General features: G+C 45.0%; 1 protein-coding gene across 1 annotated transcript in view; it reads right to left on the reverse strand.

The window, feature by feature from the left end:
- Positions 1-25,611, reverse strand: part of BRINP1 (BMP/retinoic acid inducible neural specific 1) — an 80,454-nt gene that overhangs the window by 38,464 nt on the left and 16,379 nt on the right. Inside the window, exon 2 of the mRNA XM_048965798.1 lies at positions 15,429-15,696. Coding sequence (XP_048821755.1) covers positions 15,429-15,646 — 218 coding nt within the window. The 5' untranslated portion in view covers positions 15,647-15,696. The remainder of the gene's footprint in view (positions 1-15,428; positions 15,697-25,611) is intronic.

The following is a 25,611-nucleotide window of genomic DNA, read 5'->3' on the forward strand; positions in this document are numbered from 1 at the left end:
GAGGTACCTCCATCCAGCCCCAGTTCTGGGATGGATGCACCCATTGGCTCCCAGTGGGAGCTGCTCTGGGCACCCAGTCCCCACACCTTCCCACCACCCTGCCCCACTGTCCCCATGCCAGGGAGGGCAGAGAAGGGCTGGATGTAGAGCCTCAATCTTCCTGAGCACTGAACCGTTGCAGGCCGCTCGCTCATCAGCAGCACCAAGTTTCTCTGACTGATTGTTTTCTGATTCTGTTTGGCATTTTATCCCGGCTGCATAGAAAACTTATTATGAAATCATGTTGGTGTTACTTGGATGGTACGTGTGAGTCACTGCAGCGGGAGGGCACTGAGGTGGCATGGCTGAGCTGACGGCCAGGCCCAGGGTTTGTGGAGATGCAAACAGGAGCCCCTCAGCCAGCCCCAGGTTGTCCTGGGGGCTGTTGTACTTCTGACTAGCTCCCCGCACCACAAATTACTGTTCTAAATGCAGATTAGTTTTACACCAGGTGACTGCAGGAGTCCCTGCTGCCATTAAAAATCTGTTATTCTTTCCTTTGCACAGCCCCAGGCTAGAGCTTGCCATCCAGTCACACCTGAATCAAGACCAACAGCCTGTGGTAGAGCTAGAGAGGATTATTATTCAGGTTTTTGGATATTGCTTAGGTTCAGGGAGCAGCCAGCAGCTTGGAGATGCACTGTGCAAAGAGATGGTGTGTACTGACCTGTAGGATTGGGGCTGGGATTCTGCCTGGCAGAGAACAAGGTGGGAGGCTGGGGCTCACAGGATCATTTTTGTTCTAGAAGACTCAAGTTAAACCTCTTCTTATCAAGCTTTTTTACTCTCTCTGCTGCTATTTATGATTTATTTTCCATAACCATTCTATTTAATGCTGCAGCATGGTTGGGGAGATGGTTTCTGTGGCAGCTGTAGAAAGCAATGGCATCATATCATTTACTGTGGAGCTGACAAGAAATGGAAAGCTCACACTAGTTACATGGATTCTTACTTTGTTGCCAAAAAGTCAGGAGCACAGTGTGAAATGGCCATGATTCTGTGGAGAAACTGGCAAGGAGATGCTATGGGGACTTCCAGCTAAAGCAAGCTCCCCGGGGAACTGGTCATACCAATGAGCTCGCCAGAATTTGAGAAGCATCTGGACAAAGCTGTCAGACTTATGGTTTGAAAATTGGGTAGTCCTATGTGGAGCCAGGAGTTGGACACAATCATAGAACCATAGATCACCAAGGTTGGAAAAGACCTATGAGATCATCCAGTCCAACTGTCCACCTATCACCAACAGTTCTCACTAAACCATGTCCCTCAACACAACATCTACATGTTCCTGGAACACCTCCAGGGTCAGTGACTCCACTACTTCCCCAGGCAGCCCTTCCTGTCTTCCTGGTCAGACATTCCAGTGTCTGAACACTCTTTCGCAGAAGTAGTATTTCCTAATGCCCAACCAGAATCTCCCCTGGAGCAACTTGAGGCCATTCCCTCTAGTCCTACAACTCATTAGGCCTCAGGGGTCCCTTCCAACAAGGGTATTCTACTATTCTAAGATACTCTTGCTCTCCTTGCACTGACTTTGAGCATCACTTTTCTACAAAAGGACCACATGTCCCCTCCTGGAGGAGCACCTGGGATGTTGCATTGCCATGGCACAGACCGGGATGATGGTCTCCATCCAGGGTGCAGCATGCCTTGAGAGCTCATGGCCCCACCACCTCACCTCTGCTGGGAACACCGAGCTCTGCAGGAGTCAGACAACTCCCAGCAAAGCACGATGAGTCTGCGAGGCTTCTTCCTACACTGGGATTTTTTATCATGCGCACGCCACGCTGCAGCTGGTTCTGGGAAGGTCTCTGCCCACACACTAAATAAATTCTGGTGCGGTGCGCTGCTTCTCTATGGAAACCGTACCCTGCATTTCTCTCTATAGGATTTTTCTCATTTCAGGCTCCATAATAAATTAACGAGAAGATGTTTTCTTTACACCAACCATAGGAGAGACTCTTTTCTGTACTCGATTAATCTTTAGTGATCTATATTAAATATTTATCTGAAGAAACGAGGCCTGTATTGCTGCAACATTTTCTATTATGAGACTTTATCATATCAAAAGATATTTTCCTGGCGCTGACTCCTTCACATGTACCCAGACAGAATTTCCAATGGAAGGGCACTCTTTCTTTTTGTTTCTTTCTCTCCCAGTGACCTTTTCCCTCCATAACAAGCTGCTGATATGTTAGAATTTACTGGGTTATAAACATTTTTTATCGAGTAGGAGGAAGCTGGGTGATTTGGCACCAGCTTTCCTAATAAAACCCAAGGGAGAGGCTGCGATGTTTGACACCAATAAAGGCATGGAAGAAGAAGCTGCCTTCTGGGATGCTGGTCACGAATGCCAGCGGGAGGCAGTGACTGTTGGTCACACAACTCTGCTCTGCTGAGGCTCTGCTGGAAGGAGGCCAGCTCGCTGGCACGGGCGAGGAGCTGGGAGGAACCTGGTAAAGGGCTCCTCTGTTCCTTCCCAGCAGTACAAAAATCACATGAGAAGGGGCAGTGGGGGTCAGGGATTCCTCAACACTCTTTTCCTGCAACTGGGAGGTGAAGAGACACTGAAGAGTTGAGATGTGGAAGAAGGAATGGGGACTTTCATGTTGGGGTCAGGCACTGGTCCTACAGGAGTGTAGAGAACTCAGATCAAGGTTCGATCTTGAATCAGTGGCTCAATTTTTCCTGCCCAAGATAGACTTGGCAAAGGTATAGATAAGCGGAACTATAATTATTCATATTGACGTAGAGTCAAAAGGAAACCCAGCCACAGGACTCTGCCTGTGGGGCCAGGAGCTGAACAGCAATGCAGCAAAAACCAGGTTCGCCAGGAGCTCACAGCCTAATACATCTCCACCTCCCAAGGGAGCCGTGATTTAAACTGGTCAATAACTAACCCATTCCTCCAAAGCTTGAATAAATCATCTGCTGACTAGATATAAACACATTATAAATGCTTCGCTCTGATAATATATGAGTGAGCTGTTATTTTGACAAATAGCTGGTGAATAATATATTTGATGAACTGCATAATATTTTACTAATGATTAATTTATTCATTTGAAACAAACAAACAAAACTCAGTCTTATCCTCAGCTATTAAAAACAACCCTAAGTAAGGGCTGCAAACAGCTTTGAGATCCCTGGATGGCCTGTGTTTTCTACTATTCCCTTTATAATTGTGTATTTCTAGTGATTTATTACCAGGCATAACAAATCCATGTCTTATGCTATGGACAGTCTCATTTAAGGTAGCGATCCTGCTCAAAAGTTCCTGATTTTATAATGCCCACTAAAACCTGAAGGAATGTGGCACTTAGATAGTTAAGCACCATTAAAAAAAGGTACATCAAATGCCTTTTTAAAGTGGGGACCAAGCTTCTCTGAGGCATCATCTGCTTCTTCTGTATGGAGACAGAAGCGCTGTGCCTGGGGCTCAGTAGGGGCTCAGTAGGGGCTCAGTATATACTCAGTAGGGCTGGTTACTCCAAGACGATGGTCTGCAAGGTTTACTGAGTATTGCCCTGGATGTAGTTCTCCCTCACTCTTAATCCCATTCAGAAATATAATTTCTGTGAGTTCACAGAGAAGATAAAGGACCAAAGAGCAAGAGCGCTTCCTCAGAGCCGCTCTGCAGAGGCGGGCTGATTGATTACAGATTGGATGCTGCTCCAACTTCTCTTCCTAAATGAAAAATTGAGAGCTTTTAAAAATTGAATAAAATATGCCATGCTAAGAAGGATTTCCACTGGCACGAGCACAATAGGAGGTAGTCGTGGGTTGCTCAATATTTCTGAGCGCATTGGCTAATCCGTTACTCCTCAGTCCCTTTGCACTGTCCCCATGGCACCTGATGGTAACTCATCTGTAATTGGGATGGACTTCAGCTTTGTGTCCCCAGACAAAGCCTAAATCGCTCATGTTCGGGAGAGATCTGACTGCAGTTGTGGCTGGAGCCATCCAGGAGATTACACTTTCTCGCTGCTACTTTCATGGCTGCAGGATCTGGCATCGCTCCATTCTGGAAGGATCTGGAACAGCTTGCGATGTTTTCACCAGACAGAATTTTGTCAAAATGGCTCATTTCTTAGATCTCTCTTTTGCTGTAGTCACTAGTGACCGGAGAGGTTGCGACTTCACAAATGCACTGAAGCCAATTCATCAGCCTCAAACACTTTGTGCCAACAAAACAAAACATGTTGACAAAACCTCACTTTGAGGAAAATATTTCCTTCCCCGAGGCAATATTACTACACCTAAAACACAAAGGCTTTGTCATCCTGCCATTTGCCTTCCCTCCTCCTTCTAGAAGCACAGTCTCTCTTTTACTTTCAGCATGCAATCCCTGCCACTGTGAGAAATAATCCCACCCCAGTGGTACAAACACTTGCAAGACTTTGACAGATTGCTGAGCAGCTTCCATAGCAGACAGCAGGCAGCAGCTGCGCTTACAGCATCTTTACCTTTGATGCTGACCCACAGTCGTGCAGGAGACAGCCACCAATGGAGCTGATATGCTTAAGTGGGGAGATGAAGCACTATGTTTTTTCTAAAGGCATGGTGAAAATATCTCAGTCCCCAGGAGTGAAAACAATACACTTGCTTTTATGCCTCTTCTGCAGAAGAAAAATCAGTCCAAATACAGTTGGCAATTATCTTGTAAGCTTATTATATATAGTAGCATTCAGCCTCTTCCACGCTCTTTATTCCTCCTTTGTTGTATGCTAGAAGGGCTAGTAGGACTTATTCTGTCCCCTACTACTGAGTCATTTCACAGAAGAATATCTTCAGATTTCCTTTAATCCACCACAGCCACACAAGATGCTCATCACCCCAATATCCGAGTGTACCTCAAACACTACAGCTTCCATCTGTGAGGCTCTGCGCACATCTACAAGCACGGTGTGTTTGCTCCCTCCCTACCTCTCCAGTGGGCATGACCCAGAAACTGAATGTGCTCAGTCTGGGTAAACACAGCTGGGAAATGTGAGCCCGCTGCTCAGTGGTGACAGTGGCAGTCCCCCTTCATCTCATCACAGGAGTAGCCCTGTCTTGATGCATGTGTGTGCAAATATTCCAGGAATAAAGTGCCCCAGGGTGATGCATGTGCTTGAAGGAAACATTAGAGCAGGTTGTTGCAACACCCTTTTAATTAAGCTCATCTGAGATTATCACACAATTAGCATTGCTAGCATCCACATGAGTCTGTTCAGCGTGCCATCCTGTAGTAGGACAGAAGGCTCCAGAATGTATTTCTCTTTGTGTTTGCAATGCTTTGCTCCATGACTTGTTTTCCCTGCTAACGCAGCCTGACGAGATTTACAATTATGAATCGCCCCACAAAACTACCTTCAAACTCAAATTTAATAACCTAAGTATTATGAAGATCAATATTATGGCTATTCTCATTCATACGATTAGCACTAATATCATTCTGGGAAATATTTATGCTGCCGTAGCGACTAGAGAGCTGGATTAAGAGCAGGTCCCCAGCATCCATACAGAAGACAAGGCACTGTTCTCTCCGTCTGTGTCCTCAAGTGCAATACTCAATCTTGGAGTCTCCACGGGTTCAGATATTTTATGTAAGTTAGCTAACAAGATAACAAACCAGCCTTACAATCCCTACAGCCATATTGCTAACTGTTTGAAAATCATGAGTCAGCCTCCAAAAAAGAATTAAGGGATTGGTTTTAAAATTCATGAGACTTTTAAAATCTGATAAACTTCAGGTTTGCTTTTTCTTTCTTTCTTTTTTTTTTTTGCCTTCTGCTTTCTGAGTATGTAGGAGTCATATTATCAAGTTTCCCTCTGCAATTATGAGGGCTGTAAACTTACTTTAAAAATTGAGTTGAGACTCTTACATAATCACAGGACTCTGAAAGTGTGGGATTTGAAGAGACACTAAATAGTCTTCAGATACAGCTTCACCATGTGATGCAGCAACACTTAGCTGCTGGAGTACGGCACAGATTTCAAATACACAATTCTTCCCTGAAACAGTCGGGAGTCTTTTTGGGCAGGAGAGGGAAAGTCGGAGATTTTTGCAGGGTGAGAAAAACAGGAAGGGATGTCAAGTGCAAGGAGAAAAACCTCGTCTCATATGGACTGATCTTTAACTAGAGATGAAGGTAGCAGCCTTCTTGCCTTATTATCTTCTTGTCTTCTTATTCTCTTAGTCATGCAGCACACAGTTTGCCCTGTGTACCAAGCTCTCTTATTAGTGTTAGCCAGGCTGCGCAGCTGCACTCCCTGGGGAGAGCCCCAGACGTTTGGAAGGGAGTAAAAAGTAATGTTCTTGCTGTTTTTTTGCTCAAGAGCTGGAAGCTAACACTGAAATATTTACTGCTGCATATGCCATAGGCGGGTTTTCCTTTGCTGAAAGGAATAGAATCAGTGTAGAAGAAAGGAGAGCAAGGTTGGGCAGGGGCACGTGCACAGTGGAAACAACTTCTGGGATACAGTGACATATAGTGCTGGGATTTGCCCTGTCTTTCTTCCACCTTGGCTAGCTGTGGGGAGGCAGGGTCTATCTGTGGATATGTGCCTGTGTTCTCACTTATGCTGAATCCTCTGAGTGCCCCACAGTGCTCTGCTATTGAAATCAGTGCTCAAACTCATCCTTTTGCTCCGAGCAACCTGCCAGAGGCTACTAGTCCATCCATCCCTTGCTGGCATTTTCTAAAGGAGCATTTTTATGGCAGAAATTACAAGATCTCTAGTTATATCAACACAGGGGTCAGTGTCAGGAAGCTAGCCAGATTTATCAGTAAGTCAGAGAGGCCCAAACTATGAGCTACAGTTGAGTAGCTCTTCTGCTGCTTTTTGTGTTACTTATCCATGGAAACAACAGACTGTTGCAGTACCAAGCACATCAGAGCTTCTGGATTTTGGGGACAGCAGGTGTGCTCTTCTCCTTCACCCAACAGAGCCGGCAGAAGCACAGGGCAGCCAGCAGCCTGGTGCAATTCTGCCATCACCCAGCTTTTGTAGGAACCCTCCTTTCTGGAAGCAAATGCTTTCATGGCCAGCAGAAGCACAAGCAGGCTGACCTGGATGGGAATCAGATGTAATAATTTTCCCTCCCAGCTGCTCTCCCTCTGCTGAGAGCCGGCTGCACATTGAAGCAGATGTTGCTCGCACTTGGGTCGTGTTTCCAAGCTTTCCTTTGCAGTCGTAAGGGCTAGAGACTCTTCCCTCCCTCCCCACGCTCATTTCTTAATTAAAGCTTAAATTCTGATGTCGTCACATGACTGCGGGAGCAGGGCCCCAGGCAGGCTGTTAGTGCTCTGTGCAGTCAGCAGGGCTGTGATTTAGATGCACAGCAGATACTTGGGAGAATCCCATCCCTTTGCTGCCCTCAGCTTGGATCCTTCTGGAGCCAGAGCTGAGGGCTGACCTCTCAGGGCAGGTGGGAGGCTTTCCTTGTGCAGAATACAGGATTGTCAGGGTGGAACTTGGAGAGCACCATGGGTGTGAAATGCAGCCTGGCTGTCCAAGATGTGGAGCTGCAAGGCTTAGCATTGGCTCACAGCATCTCTACGGCACACAGTGGGCATGGGGCAGGAAGGCATCACCTAAACCCCATTCCCTATGAATCTAAACCCTGCCTCCACCCCACTACCCAGGAGAGGAGCAGGGGTCACCTGCCCTGGGCTCTCTGGGCCAGATCAGGCTGCACTCAGAGCAGCCACATCATGGACTTGGTTGGATGCTGCTGGGAGAGGAGGGCCTTGCACAAATGGCTGGCCTGAGCCCTCCTTTGTCCCTGCACCAGGCAAAGCTGATTCTTGGATTTGTTTTTGGAGGTGTCCTTGGGTTCTGTAGCTGCATTTAGTTGTTTAACACAGGAAGCCAGCCTGCGTGGCTCTGCCTGCCCCAGTGGGACATGTCTTGTTCCATTTACAGAGGCTGGTGGGTGGCAATCAGCAAAAAAGAAAGGAAAAAGGGAAAAGAAACCATACTTTGTGGAACCCATGGGAAACATTAGAGGGATCCAGAAATAGAAAAACCCCTATAATAGGTACAGTCATGCCATCTCCCAGTGCTACCGGTGCCAGAACAAAATTATCCCATGCATCTAACAGGATATTTTTTTTTTTTGCTATTTTTTTAATGTAACATCTTCTCTGCTGAAATAAGCATCTGCCTGATGTAAAAGCAGAATTAATAATCTGATCAAAAAAAGAAAGAAAAAAAAAAAGAAGAAGAAAAAGAAGAAGAAGAAGAAGAAAAAAAGAGAAAAAGAAAAGGAGCAAAGGTTTCTCCTTGGCTTGTTAGCCTTCAAAATGTGTTCCCAAGCCACTGGACTGTCATCTGTGAGATGAGCATGTAGAGTGAGTGCTGAGGCAGCAAGCTGGAGCAGCCTTGGGGGCCATCTGGGGGGAGCCCTCCTGCCATCACCTCCAAGCAGAAGGGAGAACCCTGCACAAGGTCCCCAAGGGGCAGGATGCTCCCTGCCAGCCCAGCAGGGCACAGATCTATTTGGAAGCCTCAGTGACTCGAACTGTTTGTCCATGCTGACTCTGTGGTTGGTTGGGAGGATGGCTACAGTGTTTGACTCTGGGTTCCTAAGGGAAGTTTTGGTGCTTGTGTTTGCCACTCTATAGAACTATGATAAAACTCAGATGATTCAGTGAAGAGTTTCCTGCAGTCAGCAAGCAGGGCAGCTAGTTAGTGCTGTGCCCTGCTTGTTGTGCAGCTCCTGTGCATGCTTTCCTGCAGAACTCCTCCGTCCTCACTACCAGCACCCTATCAGGACACAGACTCATCAACTAACGGTGCTCCTACACCATTCCCCACAGCTGTGAGCTGTCAAGCTGAGATGAGGGTCTACCCTTCCACAAAGCTTGCTGGGATGTTCTCTGCCCAGATCTTAGCAGCTCTGATCATACCAAAGGTTGGTGCAATTTATCCTTCCATTTGCCCTGTGTTCTCAAGAATATCAAAGGTGCAAAAAAGATGCATCCTTCTGTTGACTCCTACAGCTGCCAAGGATGCTTGCGAGCCCTCGCCATCTGAATCTGCCCGCAGCCAGCACAGCTGCTCCTGCAGCCCTGCTTCCAGGGCTCAGCACCACACAGCTCAGCCCAAGCCATCCCCTGCCACCCTCCTCCTGCCTCTCTCCTTCTTATTCAAATCTATGAAAAGCTTTCAGTACTGCAGGGAGGCACATTATGCAGGGAACGCCAGCGACAACGCGTGTCCCTGAATGGCATGAAGGATGAAGGCTGTGGTTAAAAGGAGATGCTGTGAGATGGGATGGGCAGGTTTACCCCCAGCTCTGAAGGGCTCACATCTGCCAAGCTGCTGCGTTAGAGCCGGTGAGACAGGAATGTAAATCGTGGCTCTCTTGTGAAGTTGCATCAACTTGTAGTAATGTCATTTTCAGATTAACATTTACACTGAAGAGAACACTGGAAGGCTTCATTGTTTACATGCACTATGGAAATAGATTTAAATTTTTTGGTTTACACACATTTATTTACAAGGCATTCGCTGATTACAAACCAATGTACATCACTCGTTTACATGCATAATGTAAATTATGGAGATTTTGTATTTTTTGCCATGCAATGCCGTACAGATTCCCATTGCTCATTCCACACAGAGGCAAGAGCCTCCTTTCATCTCAGCTCCCTCTGTCCTTCAATTGCTGCACTGCTTCTCCTAAAAAAAAAACAACACCTTGCCTCTGACTGGAAAACATAAAAGTTGATGTCCCCTTTAAACAGATAGCATAAAAAACTAATAGGAAAACCTTGTCAGCAGAACTTCAGCATGACTAAAAAAGCCAAAGCAAAGATTAAAAAGCCTAACGGTGCCTATCAATTTGTACCAGCACAGAGCATCACCTTAATGCTGTTTGAGAAGAACCTTCACGGTGCTTTTTGTGATGCTGCAGGCATCCAGACAACTGGAACGGGACTGAAAGCTTGCCAGGTTATGTGTGGGAGAGAGGAACTGTGACTGCAACTGTGCTGGATGCTTCGTCTCAGTCCATAGCACTTGGGTCTCAGCATCCAGCTGAGTTTTGAGCAAATGTGAGCCTTCCCATAGCAAAGCTGTCATTCTACAGCTGTGTGTTGGCTGTGCCTCCCTTGGCGAGCAGTGCTGGGGGAAAAATGCATATATATATACACATATATATATATATGTATGTATGTATGTGTGTGTGTTTCTTTACTTTAGGATGCCAAAAGCTGAATGCAAGGGAAGGCAATGCTGGACCCTGGGAAATTGTTGGACTCAAGGTCTCACAAAGAACAATAAATATAGCCAGACTGTCTTGGTTTCTTTTCCCTCATTGTTAGTTTCAAGGACTGAAGGACCACTTGCATATTCAACACAATTTAAATAAGAACCCTGACAAGCAAAGAGCTCAACAAAACGCACTCTGAATCAAGGTGTTTCCCTTTTGACATTTCTTAAGTGGCAGTAGTTGGCTTTGTGCTGGGAGGTGAGCTGTTATGCTTTAAGAAATGGGAAAAAAAGAAATACTGTTTTTCACTGGATTAAAAGATAAATAAAGCAAACAGCAAAGCTTAAACATACCACTGAGCCTAAAATGAAATGTTTTGATTTTTCATTTTACTGGAAATCTGAACAAACATCGGTTTCAGATCAGCCCATTTTTAATGTTATTTTTCTTCTATACAACCAGTGAACCACAAAATCAATTATTTGTACATCTCTAGTGACCAGCAGATTAAATTCAATCCAATAGAGAAACAGCACACGGAGTCAATGAGGAGTGGAGAGATGGAAGAAAAAAAATGGACTGAAACAAAATGGACTGAAACAATGGTGCAGGCAGCTGTAATAGGGCTTCTCTGCCCACACTTAGGATGCCATTTCACAACTACTTCAGCACAACTCTAATCCATGCTGTTGCTGAAAACAGCAGTTTCATCAGTCCCTTTCTGCCTCTGTCCCTGTAGCCCCATCCCTTTAATAGCCCCTGGGAACACAATGAATGAGACTGGAAAAGTGATCTGGCTGAAAACGAACTTTGTTTGTTTGTTAGTTTTCCTGAAGGCTTAGTTTTCTGCCAGATCAGTCCCTCAGCTGTGGAAATCATAGCTTTGCATGCAACTTGCCCAGAAGGTCTGGCCAGGGAAGCCAAAATTCCTGTGCTAGGAACTACTGAAAGCAGTCATTAAAAACTCATATACACCTAGTCAGCCTGAACATAGGATTCTCCTGTCACCTAGGAATAAGGACAGGCCACACACATCCAGCCAAACAAGCAGGATGTGCAGCAGCCCAGCCCTGTGCTGCTGTGTGGGGCTGGGGGCAGTGGCAGTGCTGGCCGTGCTACAGCAGATTCCTCAGCAACAAAAATGAGTGTCTTTTCCTGGAAGTCAACAGATTCATTTATTCATTTCACAGAGAACCAGGCTCAACGGCAGAAAAGCATCTGCATTTCTAAGTCAATTGTAGCCTGTGCTATGTGCACAGTAAAGATCCTCACTTCATGGTAATTCTCTTCCTCTTTGTCAAGGGAATTAGAGAGCATGTAGCTGCTCAGATGTGTGGGTTTTCTAGGACTAAATAAAAATCTCTAGCATGGCCAGAGCTGCACTCAGTACTGCAAATCCCTTTATGAGCACCCAGTTTAGTGCCCACTCTGAATTGGAGAATCGGGGAAATCACAGAGACATCACTGAGATGGGACCCTTGGGGTCTCCAGTCCAATCTCTTGCTTACAGCAAAGCTCATCTTGCCCCTTTCCTGTGGTAACAGGAGTGCTTTCTGATCCAAGCAGTGCCCTAGCCACAAATTCAAGCCAAGCTGAGCTTCATCTACTTTCCAGCCCTTGTGTAGTATCTAGCACCCAAGGCTCTCATGACTAGGAACAACAACAAGGATGGTGATAATGAATATTCAGACATCCCACAAACCACTCTGAGCATCTGCCACCCTATCTGCATTAGCATCAGAGTGCACAGATAATGATCAAAGCAGCATTTTCCTGCCAGAGGCCCCCCTAAACCAGCCTTATTAGTGTGAATCGATGCTGATTAATGTGCCTCCTTAATGCAATTGTATCTACCCCTACTGTCCATAATTCAATATAAAACACCTCCCTCCTATACTTGTCTTCCTCTTGATAAATCATGCAAGGTGCAAACCTTGACTGAGTGCACCAGTAAAATCAGTGGTCCAACTTCTGCTAAAAGGAGTCCTAAAATCTGCCAAAATGCAAAACACAGGAGAGAATGAGTCATTGGAGACTTTAACAGGGAGCTGCTTTGGGGCTAGATGGTAGATCTGGATCCAGATCTATGAAAAAATAAACTGTTGCACAGCAATTCTGCTCATGCAGTGTTAGCCTTGCTAACCCAAATGGGCTCTTCCTCGCTGTTGACAGACATGTGGACATCACCCGCTATGGAAGGAGGAGTGCTGCAGGTTTTAGTCTGATGATTGCACCTGCAGAAGTCGGGAAATGCTGCCCATTGCCTTACACTGCTGTGCAACATCGACAGTGGCTTCCTCTCTCTGGGTTTTCAGTGTAAATGACACAGTTCTAATACACTGTGGCCATGCTCTTGCACAGCAAGACACTGGGGAAATCACCATTAAACAAGTGACAGTGTTTCAATTAGCGATAGGCAAGGTCCACTTGTCTGATTTCACATCTACTCCAAAACCTTGGCCACCACGACTGGTTTAAGATCTGCTGCTGATGACCGTTGGAGAAGATCGGGGGTCAGGTGAACCTTCACTGAACAACAATTGCCAGATGGAGCTGTTGGATTGAGGAAAAAAACAGCCAAAGAAACAAACAAAAAGTCTGGGAGAAAAGGAGCACTGAAAGAGAAGACGGTGTAGGAAAATTCCTGTGCTCCAAATCAGCTGCTATCCTGAAGAAAGGAGTGCTACGCTTAACACAGAGGATGTGCCTCCCTTGGGCTAGTCTAGTGCAAAGAGCAATTGAGAGACATCATTTGGGAGCAAAAAGGCCTCTATGTTGGAATTAAACAGTTGACAAAATCCCAACAGCTTCACAGATTCCTGAAGTCAATTTAAGGAGCCTGCAAAATGAGATTTTTCCCCTGTGGCTCTCAGTACGATGACATGTTCTGGAGTGTGTGTGCTCAGAGTCCAGCTGTGAATCACTGCAAGTAGCTCCACTCATTCACCAGAGCTAGCCTGATTCTGATACTGCTTTAAAAACGCACGGGCCACCTTTCCAAGTGATCAGTCCTGCAAGCAGAACTGGATATGAAAAACAAACAGCCCTCTAAAGCTCTACCTAATGCCTCCACTGCTTGGCTGGAGGCAGCAAAGACTCCCATTCCTGCAGTGGGTCCAAAAGCCACTCCCAGATCATGCTAGCAAAGCACACACCTCCCAGTCATTATATATGGCCAAGAAATGCATCCCCAGATTTTCTCCCTCTTTTGAAGAGGTACAACATCATGTCCTCCCTGTGCAAAAGTTTCTCTGATAAGTACTTTGGCAATATCCAAGCAGAAATGGAGAAATGCAGTCCCTATTCCACTTGCCACGTATGAAGTTCACCCTGAACTGAAATAGACCTTCAAGCCTTTTGCAGTCTCCTACAAACCAAAGGGGAATTTTCTCCTCACTAGCCAGAAATCACAGGTTTCACATTAAATTTGAGCAAAATTTTCTCTCCTTTATGAAGACGGAGACAACAAAGTGGCGGCACAGGCTGCCTGCTCGGGGTGTGAATTCTCCTTCACAGGAAACCTTTCATGAGAGATTGCCAAAAACCTTTGTCAGATGGAACACAGGTATGGCTGAGTCTGCCTTGGGGGAGAGGCATGGATTAAACGACCTCTCAAGGTCCTTCCAGCCCCGTTTCTCCGTGATTCTCAGAGACAGGATCCCAGGCTTGATGGATCTCTGCCCTGACCTACACTGACAGTTCCTGGATGCGTCTGAACACAGACATTGCAAGCATTTCCCTCCTGCTACAGCTCCTGCAGACTGCTGCATGGCACTGAGGGCTGAAAAGCTCTTTAGCAAAGGGCAAAGCCACTTCCAGAAGCACTGCATGGGGCAGGGGTGCACAGCCTCGATCAGGGTGCAAGCTGTCAGCCAGGGGAGGGGGGGAGCTGAGGTTACGCATAGCCAGCAAAGCCTCTGTGAAAAAAACAAGTATTCCCTGATTCCCTGCTCCTCTGTGCAAGCAAAACCTGTGAGGTGTCCTTAAAGGAAGCGTGGCAAGATAATTTCTGCTTTTTGGAGCTGACATCCCCCAGGCTGTTTTGAATGAAGACAACAAGCCAGGACAATATTTTCCAACCATGCTAACCTGCCCTTGCTCTGTGGGCTGCTGCAAGGGGAGGGGATGCTGCACTTGCTGGAGGCCATGGGACAGGCAGAACTCATTTTTCTTCTCCACACATAGATGATGTCTCGCATGTTGCTATTACTCTGCAGATGCTTTTGGCTTTCTGCCCACGGGAGGACGCTACCGCATGCACTCGGTTTTCTGCTCCTCTTGACCCCAGCAGTCTGTGTGTGCATCTGTGTGCATGCTGCCAGTAGGCTACTCACCAACACTTTCCCACCTACTAGTTTGCGTCGATATGTTTGCAAGTGTCTTTCTGAAACACAACAGGACTATATAATTATGTAAATGTGCACATGTCTATGAGAGTTTTGCAGTCTCTCTGGGTTTTAGCCCAAATCTCATGATACTTGCTGGCTTATTCCCCTTCCTTCCAAAGTGCCTGCTGCTGCAATAGGAGGCTCACATGAGCACTCCAGCTTTTCATATTCAAATAGCAAAAAAGATAAGTATATTTCTAAATATCACAGCTGCCAAGAAGCACTTGAAACAGGCAACAACAAAGGCTTCAAAACCTAGAAGGCGAAGGGAAATCCAAATTCTGCTTATTTGCTGTAGTTTTTTAATTGAATGACTTTCAAACCAAGCTCACGGTTCTGGGGACAAGTCCAGCCCATGCACAGGAACCATCTGCAGAGGGCTGCAGTAGGCAGCACACAGCTTAGGCACATGCACTGTGCATCTTTATGTGTGTTCTCGCCCACATGAACCTTATGCTGTTGGCAGTGCACATGCATGAATTTGGTACAGAAACTTGGTCTGCTGGTTGGGACACTGACTTGAGAAACAAGCTTCTGAGCCTGTGAATGGATCTGCTCCACAAATGAAGTGCAGGAGTTGAAGTTCTCAAACTACATGACAGCAATACAGACAAGTCTCTGAAGCAACCTGCACTGCCACCAGAGGACTGTGGGGAACCTAAGAAGCATTTCTGGGTGGAATGGGTACAGTGATGCATCCCTCCATTGACAACAAGCCTTGATCCCAAGAGAACTGGCTGTGTGCCCACCACCTAACAACTCCTCAAAGTCACAGGTGCTGTAGGAAACCAACATACCTGTATATTTTATATCTGGTTGTAAATCCTTGACGATGTCTTTCCACAAAGGATAAGTAGCTCCGCGAGTGGTGGAAAGGCCCCCTGTCTGAAATAAGCCAATCAAACTCCTTGGAGACATGTTGGTTGGTGGCAGCTGGGTCCTGGTGGGAGGGCTGTACTAGTATATGGTCCCATATAAACAGGAGGTAGAGGAACTCAACAAGCCTCCAGTTCATGCTTTTCTGTCTGCCTTTTTCCTCTCATTCTTGCTCCATTCTGTGGAGTCCTGTTGAAAAAGAGAGGGAAGAGGAGGAAGGAAAGAGAGAGAGAAATGGAGGGGAGGGAGAAGGGAGAGAAAGAGAGAGTTTAAAAATGGGAATTGCTTTGATCCTTTGACAATCATCTCTCGGGGTGAAAACAGACATGAAAAATCACTTTTTAAAAGCCTTCAGTCTGCCTGTGTGTTACTGCTTGAAGTATTTGGCAGCGTTTTATTCATGTATTTAAGTGGTGCCTTTAACCTCCTGAGCGCATACCACCTTTGAAATAACTAGGTCCTGACCTGAGACATCCTCACCCCAGCTTTTCCATCATCTCCCTCGTGCAATGCTCTGCAATGCCGTGGAGATGAGCGAGGGCTGGGCGCAGAAGGTGGCCGCACCCCGGGCTACAATTACCCGGTTATTGTCCCTTTAATGCTGTGCCAGAGAAACGTGTCTTCTGCTTTCATGTCTCTCTGACGATCTGTAATCCATACTCCGCGCAACCTGAGCAATCTATAAAGACCCAGCTCTTACTTTAAAGTGTTGCCAAAAAAGAAATAAAATAATTACCCAGGTTTCAGCGACAAGCACATGCAGACGCAGACGCGCACACACACACACACACATGCACACACAACTATAGAATCCAGCCAAATTTTGAAAGCCAAAAAAATCACCCCAACCTGCTTTGCTGCCTGGGTGCCAGGGAGGTGTGTGTTTGGAGGCGGGGGATAGGGGCTGCTGCTATTTGGGCTCCTGTAGGACCTTGAGGCTCTTCCCAAGATCAAGGCTCTGTGGGGAGATGTGCTGAACATGCATATTCAACATATTTTACTAGGGAGCTGAAGGGGATGCTCCCCAGCACCTGGTGCGGGGCACGCCATCCCCCTCCTGTATGAATCGTGGCTGCAGGCAGCCCAGCTCCTCTCCCCAGTGTGTTCAACGTCTTAATAGACAAGACATATGATGAGTGGGAAGGGAAACAGAGGGGTGAAACACCTCACCAAAGGTTACGCAGCAAGCTATGGATACAGCTGGAAGAAAGCCCTCGACTCCTCAATTCCATTTCCAGCATTTCAGCCGTTAGATCATCCACCTCCGCAGTAATGCTGCTGGCACTGTGCCCCTCTCAAAACAGAGCCATGTGCTCCATTGGTGCAAGGGAGCAGCTTGGTTTGTCAGCATCCATGCCTGGCAGCAGCCCCTCCCCTGCGGCTTGCTACATGCAAGGGAATGCAGTACAGCAGCAGCCCCACACGCAGGTTGTGCCCCCAGCTCGCTGGGGCAGAACATTCACGTGGCAGGGTGTTGGTGAGGCTGCTCTGCTCCTCTCTGCACATAGGTCATGTTCCTCCTGCTGCCCTCCCCTTGTCTATCTGCTCCATCCTTGCTGAGCTCCATCCTTGCAGAGATGTGGCAGCATGGTGGGGATGCCCAGGCAGGCAGAGTGGTCTCAAAGCTGTGTGCCCCTCTCTGGCCATACCAACCTAGCCAAAGGTTGTCCTCAGGACAGCTGATAGACACCCACTTTTGCAGAATATAGCGCAGAGAGCCAGGACAGATACACATTTGCAGCACTGCATGTAGACATGAGAGCTTCAGCACTGCAGGCACCATTGTATAGACCAGAGGGCACCAGCTCTGCAGCCAATGTGGTCATCATGTCCTTTGCTCCAGGAGCTTTCACTGAGACCAAAGCAATGCTGCCGCCCATGGCAGCGAGCACATGTCTCTGCACAGACATATTGAACCTGGGAGTGTAATGGGGAGCACGAGACCGGAGTATGCGTGCACCGAGCGTGTGGGAGTCTGCACGTGTGCACAGCATGTGCTCACAAAGCTGCAGAGAGCTCAACAGCATTTGACAAAAAGGAGTTGTGTAAGCCTGGTTAAAAACGACGATCAGCTGTTGCGCTGCATGAAGAAATGAAAAAAATTAACTATGGGAAAGTCGACGAATGTTTGCTTTTTTTCTGTCGGGCACACATAAACTTCTTTCTGCTTGCTGATAGAATATTACTGTTATTAATAATAATGGCACCTGTAGCTCGTAACCAAAGAGGCTCTTCCCCTTCTGGAGACGTTTTTAATATTAGTCCTCACCACTGCCTCTCATTTCTGCCATAAACCCGACACAACTCAGTGCTTTAGCCCATCACTTCTCAGAAAGGAGTGGTTCTACTTCGCCTTACAAAACTGGGCTTGGAGAGTTTCTAGCCCCACAATGAGGAGAACACAGTGTACTTTCAGTGAGATATGGTACATATCTGCTTCCACTCACATGTGGCATGAACCTGAAGTGGCTATTTGGACATGCCCTCACCTACATCCCATGCACTTCCAAATTCCTGTTCAGGGGAATGTTTCTCTCATTTCTCTGTCCCGCTGCTCTTTGCACACCCATAGCACCCTGCCATCCCAGTAAGCAGCTGCAAGCCCAGCGTATTTGCCATTATACGGGTGTGTAGATTTGCTGCTGATAACAATCTTTACACATCGTCCAAACTCCCTTGCTTGTCTGTTCATTAAACTCTTCTGTAACTACTTCCTCCATCAGCCAGCCTGGATCAGTTTTCCTTTAAACATTTCACTTCCTATTGAATTTCTATTGCAGAGAGGCAGGGAGCTCTTACACACCAAAGCAGAGTGACAGCCTACCTCCAGTTCCCAGCACAGTACAGGCACAAACTGAAACAGGAGAAGAATCAAGTGAAGTGGGTTTCAGAGAAATCCCACTGTGTCGTCGCATCCACAAGCAGCATACACTGGGGAAATTTCAGCTTACAAGAGAGAAGCAATATTCATTAATTCTCCCCACACACCTCTTCATCATCCTCCCTTCTTTTCTTTTTAGGTTGGATGAGCGGCGTTGTGATGCCTTAACCAAGACTTCTAGACATGATAAGCACTTGCCTTGAGATGCCAAGAAATGGTCTCCTTGCTGTCTGGAAGCTGGCTGGAGGTATCAGTGTTGAGAGCAGGCAATGGTGCCCGAGGCAGTGAGGATGGTAGAGCACAACTGGGTCTAGACAACTACCACAAAACCAACTTTAATTTTTTAGTAGTATCTTTTTCCCCCCTGTAGCTGCTGTAGAGATGTTGTTTCACGTTAAATATTAATACACACCATGGGGCTGGTCCCTGTGGAAGCTCTAAAGCTTACTGAAGTGGGATTATTCTGCATCTGAGGCAATAATGTGAGGTCTATTCAATCTAACTCCTAACAAGTTTGAATCAGAAATTAATTTGTTATGTGGTGTTATGAGGCTCCACAGATACAAGATATGTTCTGAGGGTTGTGCAAGGCAGCAAGGCATGTGGGGGAAGAAGAGGAAGGAGGAATGTCTCCAAGTACGTAGCCTTTGGTAGGAGACCTGAGAGTAACTGAAAGCTGAATCTGGCACAGACACAATCTCTGTATTAAAGGACGGTCTTGCTGGAAGTGGATTTTGATCCAGGAATCCGGAATCATTCTGTTCAACTCTGCCCAATACATCCTCCATTATTTTGGGCAATGCCCTTAAATGCTTTCTTTTGCCTCACTTTCCAACTATCAGTTTGGACACATGGTATTATTTGTTTGACAGATTTGCAGTCTTGTTGGAGAGGCCATCATCTGAGTATAGCACTTAGCAAAACGCTGTCCTGTTGCACACGTGGTGCATTAGGTGTTCATCTTCTAAAAGCAAGGAGAAGCAACCACCCCTTGGTGTCAGCAAGCTTTGCAAAGCAGCAGTTAGAAAAATCCAAGCCAATAAAGCTCATTCCCACTCTGGAGCATCATACAGTAATGCAGTGATCTGGGTTCTTTTGGTTTCATCTCAATGAACTAAACGATGAGATTATCACATCTGTTAATAAACATGATCAGTGGGTGAGCCAGGACACAGGCTAAAGTTCACAGTAAATAAGTGCTGGATACAAAATATGAGAGGTACTGATTCCAAGTCATTTTATGGTCAGTTTCCAGCACTGTCCATCATGAAGGCATATCTGTCAGTGCCAGTGTTACAAAGCCTCTTAATTAGGCAGATAAAGATGGCCTTATTATAACTCGAATTCAGCCTGGAACATTAAATGTTCCTTGTCTTATAAGTATTCAGGATTCTTGCAGGAAAAATAGGCAGGTGCTTTCTTTAAAGTGCAAGTTGTATTTGAATGTACACTTAATTTCATTGTGATTGATATCGGTGTGTTAATTATATTCTATTTTGGGCAATACCTTTGCTGTCACAAGGCAGTGCCTTTTATCCAAGGAGTTCAAATTGAATTAGAGACATTAATTAAAGCTCTCAGCACTCTAGTAAGGCAGGCAAGTGCTGTTACTCCCATTGTTTCTTGAAATGAGAAGAAAGGAATAAAGCTGAGTGTCTACTTAGCCACTTAAAAGGTAATTTTTCTTCAGTGAGATAGCTCAGAATGATAGATTTTGCACAAAATGATTCTGCAAGATCTTTTTCTTATCAGGAAGCCTGTGTAGAGTGCAGGAACTGACTGTTCATTGCTTGTTCTAAACACTCCTCTTCCTCTGCCTCCTGGGATTTTCTACCTTTCTTCTAACCTCTGTACCTTGCACTTATCCCTTCTATTAGAATCAACCTGATCTTGCACATATCTCTTCTGTTTTCTCATGCTCATCACTGTATAAACTATTTCCATCAGAAATGCAGACTCAGGAAATTACTGAACACAATATTTGCAGCAAAGAAATAAGTTCCCTATCTCTTTAAGCTTCATGCACCAATAATTCATTCTTGTGTTCCACATTTCGTTCTTGGCAGGTTGAGAGAGGTTTCTGCCTGCTGCCATTTACCAGAGGGAAGAGGCTAACAATTGCTATTTGTATCTGAAACACTTCTGTTCTGCAGCAACTTCACACGCTGCTTTAGGATGCTAATAAATTAGTAAAAGACTGAGGTGTCAAGGGAGAGATGAAACAGCTTATGTTAGTTTAGAGCTCGACCCTGCGAAGTGAGGAACATCTGACCTCATTTCAGCAAACAGCTTAAGCGTACACTTAATTTTAAGTATGGGAGATCTTCTAGGTTTTATTCAGCAATTCCTGCTTTAAGGCAACTTGCACACTCTCCTGCCAGACAGACACCTACTGCCCTTCATCTTTAGGGTTTAGCTCCTGGTAGGTCACTGGTTGCAAACGGAGCAATGTATGCCCTGCATGTAACTCAGAGATAAAAGTGCTGGATAGTGGTTATTGCCCACGAGGCAGCATTAGCTGTCCCTGGAAACACTGGCCAGCAATCCAACCAAGCTGAGGACATCTCTCATGTGTCCGTGCCATGGGAAAACAGGGAACATGGACAGAAAGGGATGAGAAGCCAATCTGTCAAGGTTTGTTAAGTCATACAAAGTTCTGAAGATAAGTCTGAGCCATGGGAACACAGAATTTGGCCATTTCTGTCTTTGAAGAATTATAGCTCAAACTGCAATGGCTGATACCCAGCTGCAGTCAGCAGTGGAGCTGCAAGTCAGTGGTTGCTCTGAGTTTCTGATCAGTGCCTAAATTTTCACTTATTCTTTACCCGTTTCAGTTGGAAATATGTTTGAGCAGTTAGACCTGGGGCACATTCATCAGCTGGGAAATTTAGGGGTGAGGGATGGCAAGAAGGAGTGATGAGAAATTCTTCTCCAATAATAACAGCAGGGTTGAAAAACACACTTCTGTTTTGCCAAATTGTTCATGCTGAAAAAACATAACGATTAGACAGTGTCAGTGTTGGTTTTCAGAGCACCAAGAGGACACACTTCCAAATTTCTGTTTGAAACTACTAGGAATAGTTTTTCCCCTTTTGTTTTGTCCTTCCAGACTCTTAAGAGAGAACAGTTAGAAAAAAATACTTATTTTGACCCCTAATGACTTAGAGGAAGAAAGGTCTTTTTCTTTTCATTTTGTCAACACTTTGCTTACAACTTGTCAGAATACTCAGTGAACCACAAGATCACCCTATGTATCCTTCTTTATTAACACAGTACAACCAGCAGTCTAAAGCAAGCAAAGCTTTTGTGCAAAGCCACTAATTGCTCCCTGCGTAGAATGAGCTGAGAATCACACTGGTAACAACTAGGTACCTTATTTCAGCTCATTTGTCCCTGCACTTCAGCTAATTATAAACTACCATTGTTATTATGATGAGGTTCGGAGGCAGCTTGAAACCGGAAGAGTGCTATGGGTGCAACCTCCCTCAAGTCACGCCATCAGGTGATGCTGGACACCATCTCCTGCACGAGCACACTGATACCGAAGGAAGAATCCCATTTTGAAGACAGTCGTGTCGAATCTGAGACTGGAACAACATCATGATAGGGTGCTGTACAACCAGCAAGGCGGTCCATGCCCCAAAAAGCTTACAATCTAATTAGAAGACCAAGGACACCAGATGGCCAGGGACAGATGGGGAAACGCAAGGGAACAGTGAGATAATACCGCTCAGCGTGCTGCGGAGCAGTGGTGTCAGCACACCAGCAGCCCTACTGTTGGCAAGGTTTTGATAGCTATTGTCATAAATGAGAGTTATAAATAGGGAGGCTGGATAATGAGCTAGCTTTGTAGATGTTTGTGAGGAACTCCTCTCATTTGTGAAGTGGCAGAGATAGAATGAATATAGATGATAATAATAATGATAAATCGCACTTTTCTGAGCTGCTTATTAGGAAAAAATATGGTGGGTGGTGAGCAGTGATTTCTATTAAACACTGCCCCGAACTTGAAATTATTTCTACTATTATTAAATTATTGTCCAAGCTAGTCCACTTCCCCATAATTTCATTCTAAGCTATACAAAAATGCAGCTCTGCTTTCTGTCTCCCTCAGTATTTATACACCTTATATCAAAGTCCAGCAATCTCATAAGTGTTAATAGGTTTTTATCCTTGCAGTAGCTTGAGATTGGGAAATGCTGTTTCTCCCATTCTGCAGAATGGGAATTGAGACACGGGGCAGATTAATGACTTGCCCCAGATCATTTCATAAGTGCTGCAAGAATTCAACCCAAATCTTTTAAGTCTCAGCTCTACATCTCCTTGCAGTACCCTTCCTACGCACCTTCATGCTACTGTTCCAGAATTAGCTAAGACTTTCCACAGAGCTGCTTATAATTTTTTTGGATTGCTCATTTTTATGTCAAAAAAATGCCAATTCATCAGAGGCAAAACACTTTGTAGAAATTTGTTGATTTAAGGGAAAAAAAAAGCATTTTGATAAAGTCAGCTTTTCTTTGGAACAGACTATGTTGAGTTTTCTATTTGGAAAGGATTGGTTCAAGATTTTTGTTTTTCATTTCATGTTGAATAATACGTATCCAAAATCAAAATGAAGTGTTTTCTTAAACAGCATGTTGTGACTGAACAAAAATAAATTCTGTAATTATGCACAAAGGAAATGTCCAAATTCAATTAATATTTCTGTTGTATTTTGGAATAAAAATTTGCAGAAACACCTGAAGACACTACAAAATAAACCGAACAAAAATGTCACCCTTCCCTATCATTAAAACTGAGAAAGACAGTGATCTGAAAACTGAGTTTCAAGAGGCCTGGATCAGAGTTCATAAACCCTGATTCTTGTCCTCATGCCTACTGCTGTCTGTGTGCCGGTCTTTCCTCTCTAATATATTCATTGCAACAATTTGGACCTGTAAGCAGAGAGCCTGAAGGAAAAAAAAATCAATGCCAAAACTGCCTTGAAGAGTAAAAAAAATAAAATGTTCAATCCAAAAGGTCAACTGTTATCCCACACCTGACATTCTTTGCGATATTTCTGTTGTTCTGAAGTTCATTCCTGGGCAGGCACCGTGCCACCACAGCCACATTGAGTGATCCCATGGAAATGCAAGCAAACAGTGCCTATTTCGGCATGCTAGGAAGCTGAGGTTTCTTAATGATCCTTGCAACTTATACATCTTCTTGGTGATTCTTTTTTTTTACCTCTCAGTCAGTTCCTGACTTGGGTCCTTTGCATCTCTCAGCCCAGGCTGGGGGAACACTAGGTGTTAAAATCCTTAAGCCATGGCTTCTCCTTGTACAGCTCCTGCTGCTGGGGTAATGACAGCCCTGCCTGCCAGGATGAAAAGCTCCATTTAGCTCAGTGCTTCCTATGGGCATCAGGTTCTGCCACTGCTCCCATTGGATGATGCCAATTGAACCAGGGGCAACTGAAAATGGGACGATAAAAGGAAAAGCTGTTGGCTGCAAATTCTGGCCAGAGGCAGATTCATTTCTGTTATCACATTGAGTCAATGAAGAATTTGGCGTGGCCATAAAATCTGCATAAATTTAACCACACCAGTTCTGCAGCCAACATTGGAGACCCTCATGCAGGAGTCTTGCCAGGGTGAGACCTGGCTGGACAGGGCTGGCATAGCTTGGACTTTGAGGGGGAACAGAGCTGTATCTGGAACCAGGGTTAAGATAAATGGCTGCTGACATGGGCTTGAAACCTCAGCAGTTACATGATGGGTACTATTCAGTGAGAGGTGTGCCACATGATTCACTACTGACAAAAGGCTCTAGGAAGGATACTTTAGTCCATAGGACACTGCTCTGAGGATGGTTCAGCTTCAAGTTCAGCTCCTGTTGCCCTGCTTCCCCTTATAGGGGAACAAGAGTTTAAATTCAGACTATAGCTGTGAGCTAAAATATGTAATAACCCCAAATTTTTAGCAGCTTCTGAAATAGAAAAAGAAGCCTTTGAATGCAGATCTCCTGCAGCAGGTGTGCATCCATGCAGTACTCAGCAGTTGCAGGTTCTACTGGAAGGTCTATTGAAGTCAATGAGCCTTAGGTTGACTCTCATTGCAAAAAGATAATCAAATATCATATTAACTCTTAATTTGGAACAGCATATTAAATTAGAAGCACAAATTAACCTGAAACTGCTTTTATATAATGAGAAGATTTAAAATCTGTGCATCACAAGGGTGGGAGAATTCCTAGCCAACGCTCTTTTTACCAGTTCTGAATCCCAGAGCCAATCTACCTGCAGTGCTGCATTTCAACCTACTCCATAAGCCCCCATTCTGGGATTTCACTGAGAAGGAAGGATGAATGGATAATAAAGCCATTTCATACTTCCTAGTATTAATCTAGGAAGCACAGAAGGGTTGTTAGTATCTAGACCTTAACCAATGCCAAGAACTGAAACATCCCAGAGGATACTGAGAATCTGCACTGGCATCTGACCATCACAAATAATAGCCTCTTCCATCAGTGCATCAATCCTGCTATACAGCCTCCCTAAAAACTGAAGAACCACAGCCATCACTAGGATTTGATTCCAGAACCACTCAGGTCTGAGCATCATTAAAGCAGTTTGGTACCCAACTGTAAGGCCACCTCTATCTGTGAGTTTTATTTATTTCCTTCTCTGAGACTGTTCTGCTCTGTGCTAAATCTATCTTGTGACCACCTGGAGCGTTTGAGAGTCTTGGCTGTGATGCTTGTCTGTTTAGATAGACTGCAAGTAGAGCTGGTCAAAAAATTTTGACAGAACAGTTTTTCGCAGGAAAACGGAGTCCTCTTGAAATCGAAACATTACATGGGAACATGTCAATTTTGACAAACTTTTTTATGTTTAAAGTGTCAAAACAAATCATTTTGATTTTCTCTCTTCACTTCAGTTGTACCGAAATGTTTCATTTTGAGGAGACAAACACATTATTTTTATGTTGTTTCAATTAATTTGCTTTGACATTTTTACTTATTCTGTACGGTGTTGATATATGTTTAATATGTTTAAAATACATTATATAGTGCATGAAGCATTTGATGGTGTTTTAGTTATAACATTTATTAACACTACACCGTGCCAAATATTTCCTGTAGCATTTTAATGCTGCAGAAGCAGAAGATATTGATGGTCTCAAATTAATTTTTTTTTTTTTTTGCCTGAAAAAAATTTGTGTTCATAAGAGCAAAGTTCTTAT

Source organism: Lagopus muta, chromosome 19 (assembly GCF_023343835.1).
Source record: "Lagopus muta isolate bLagMut1 chromosome 19, bLagMut1 primary, whole genome shotgun sequence".
Lineage (NCBI taxonomy): Eukaryota > Metazoa > Chordata > Aves > Galliformes > Phasianidae > Lagopus > Lagopus muta.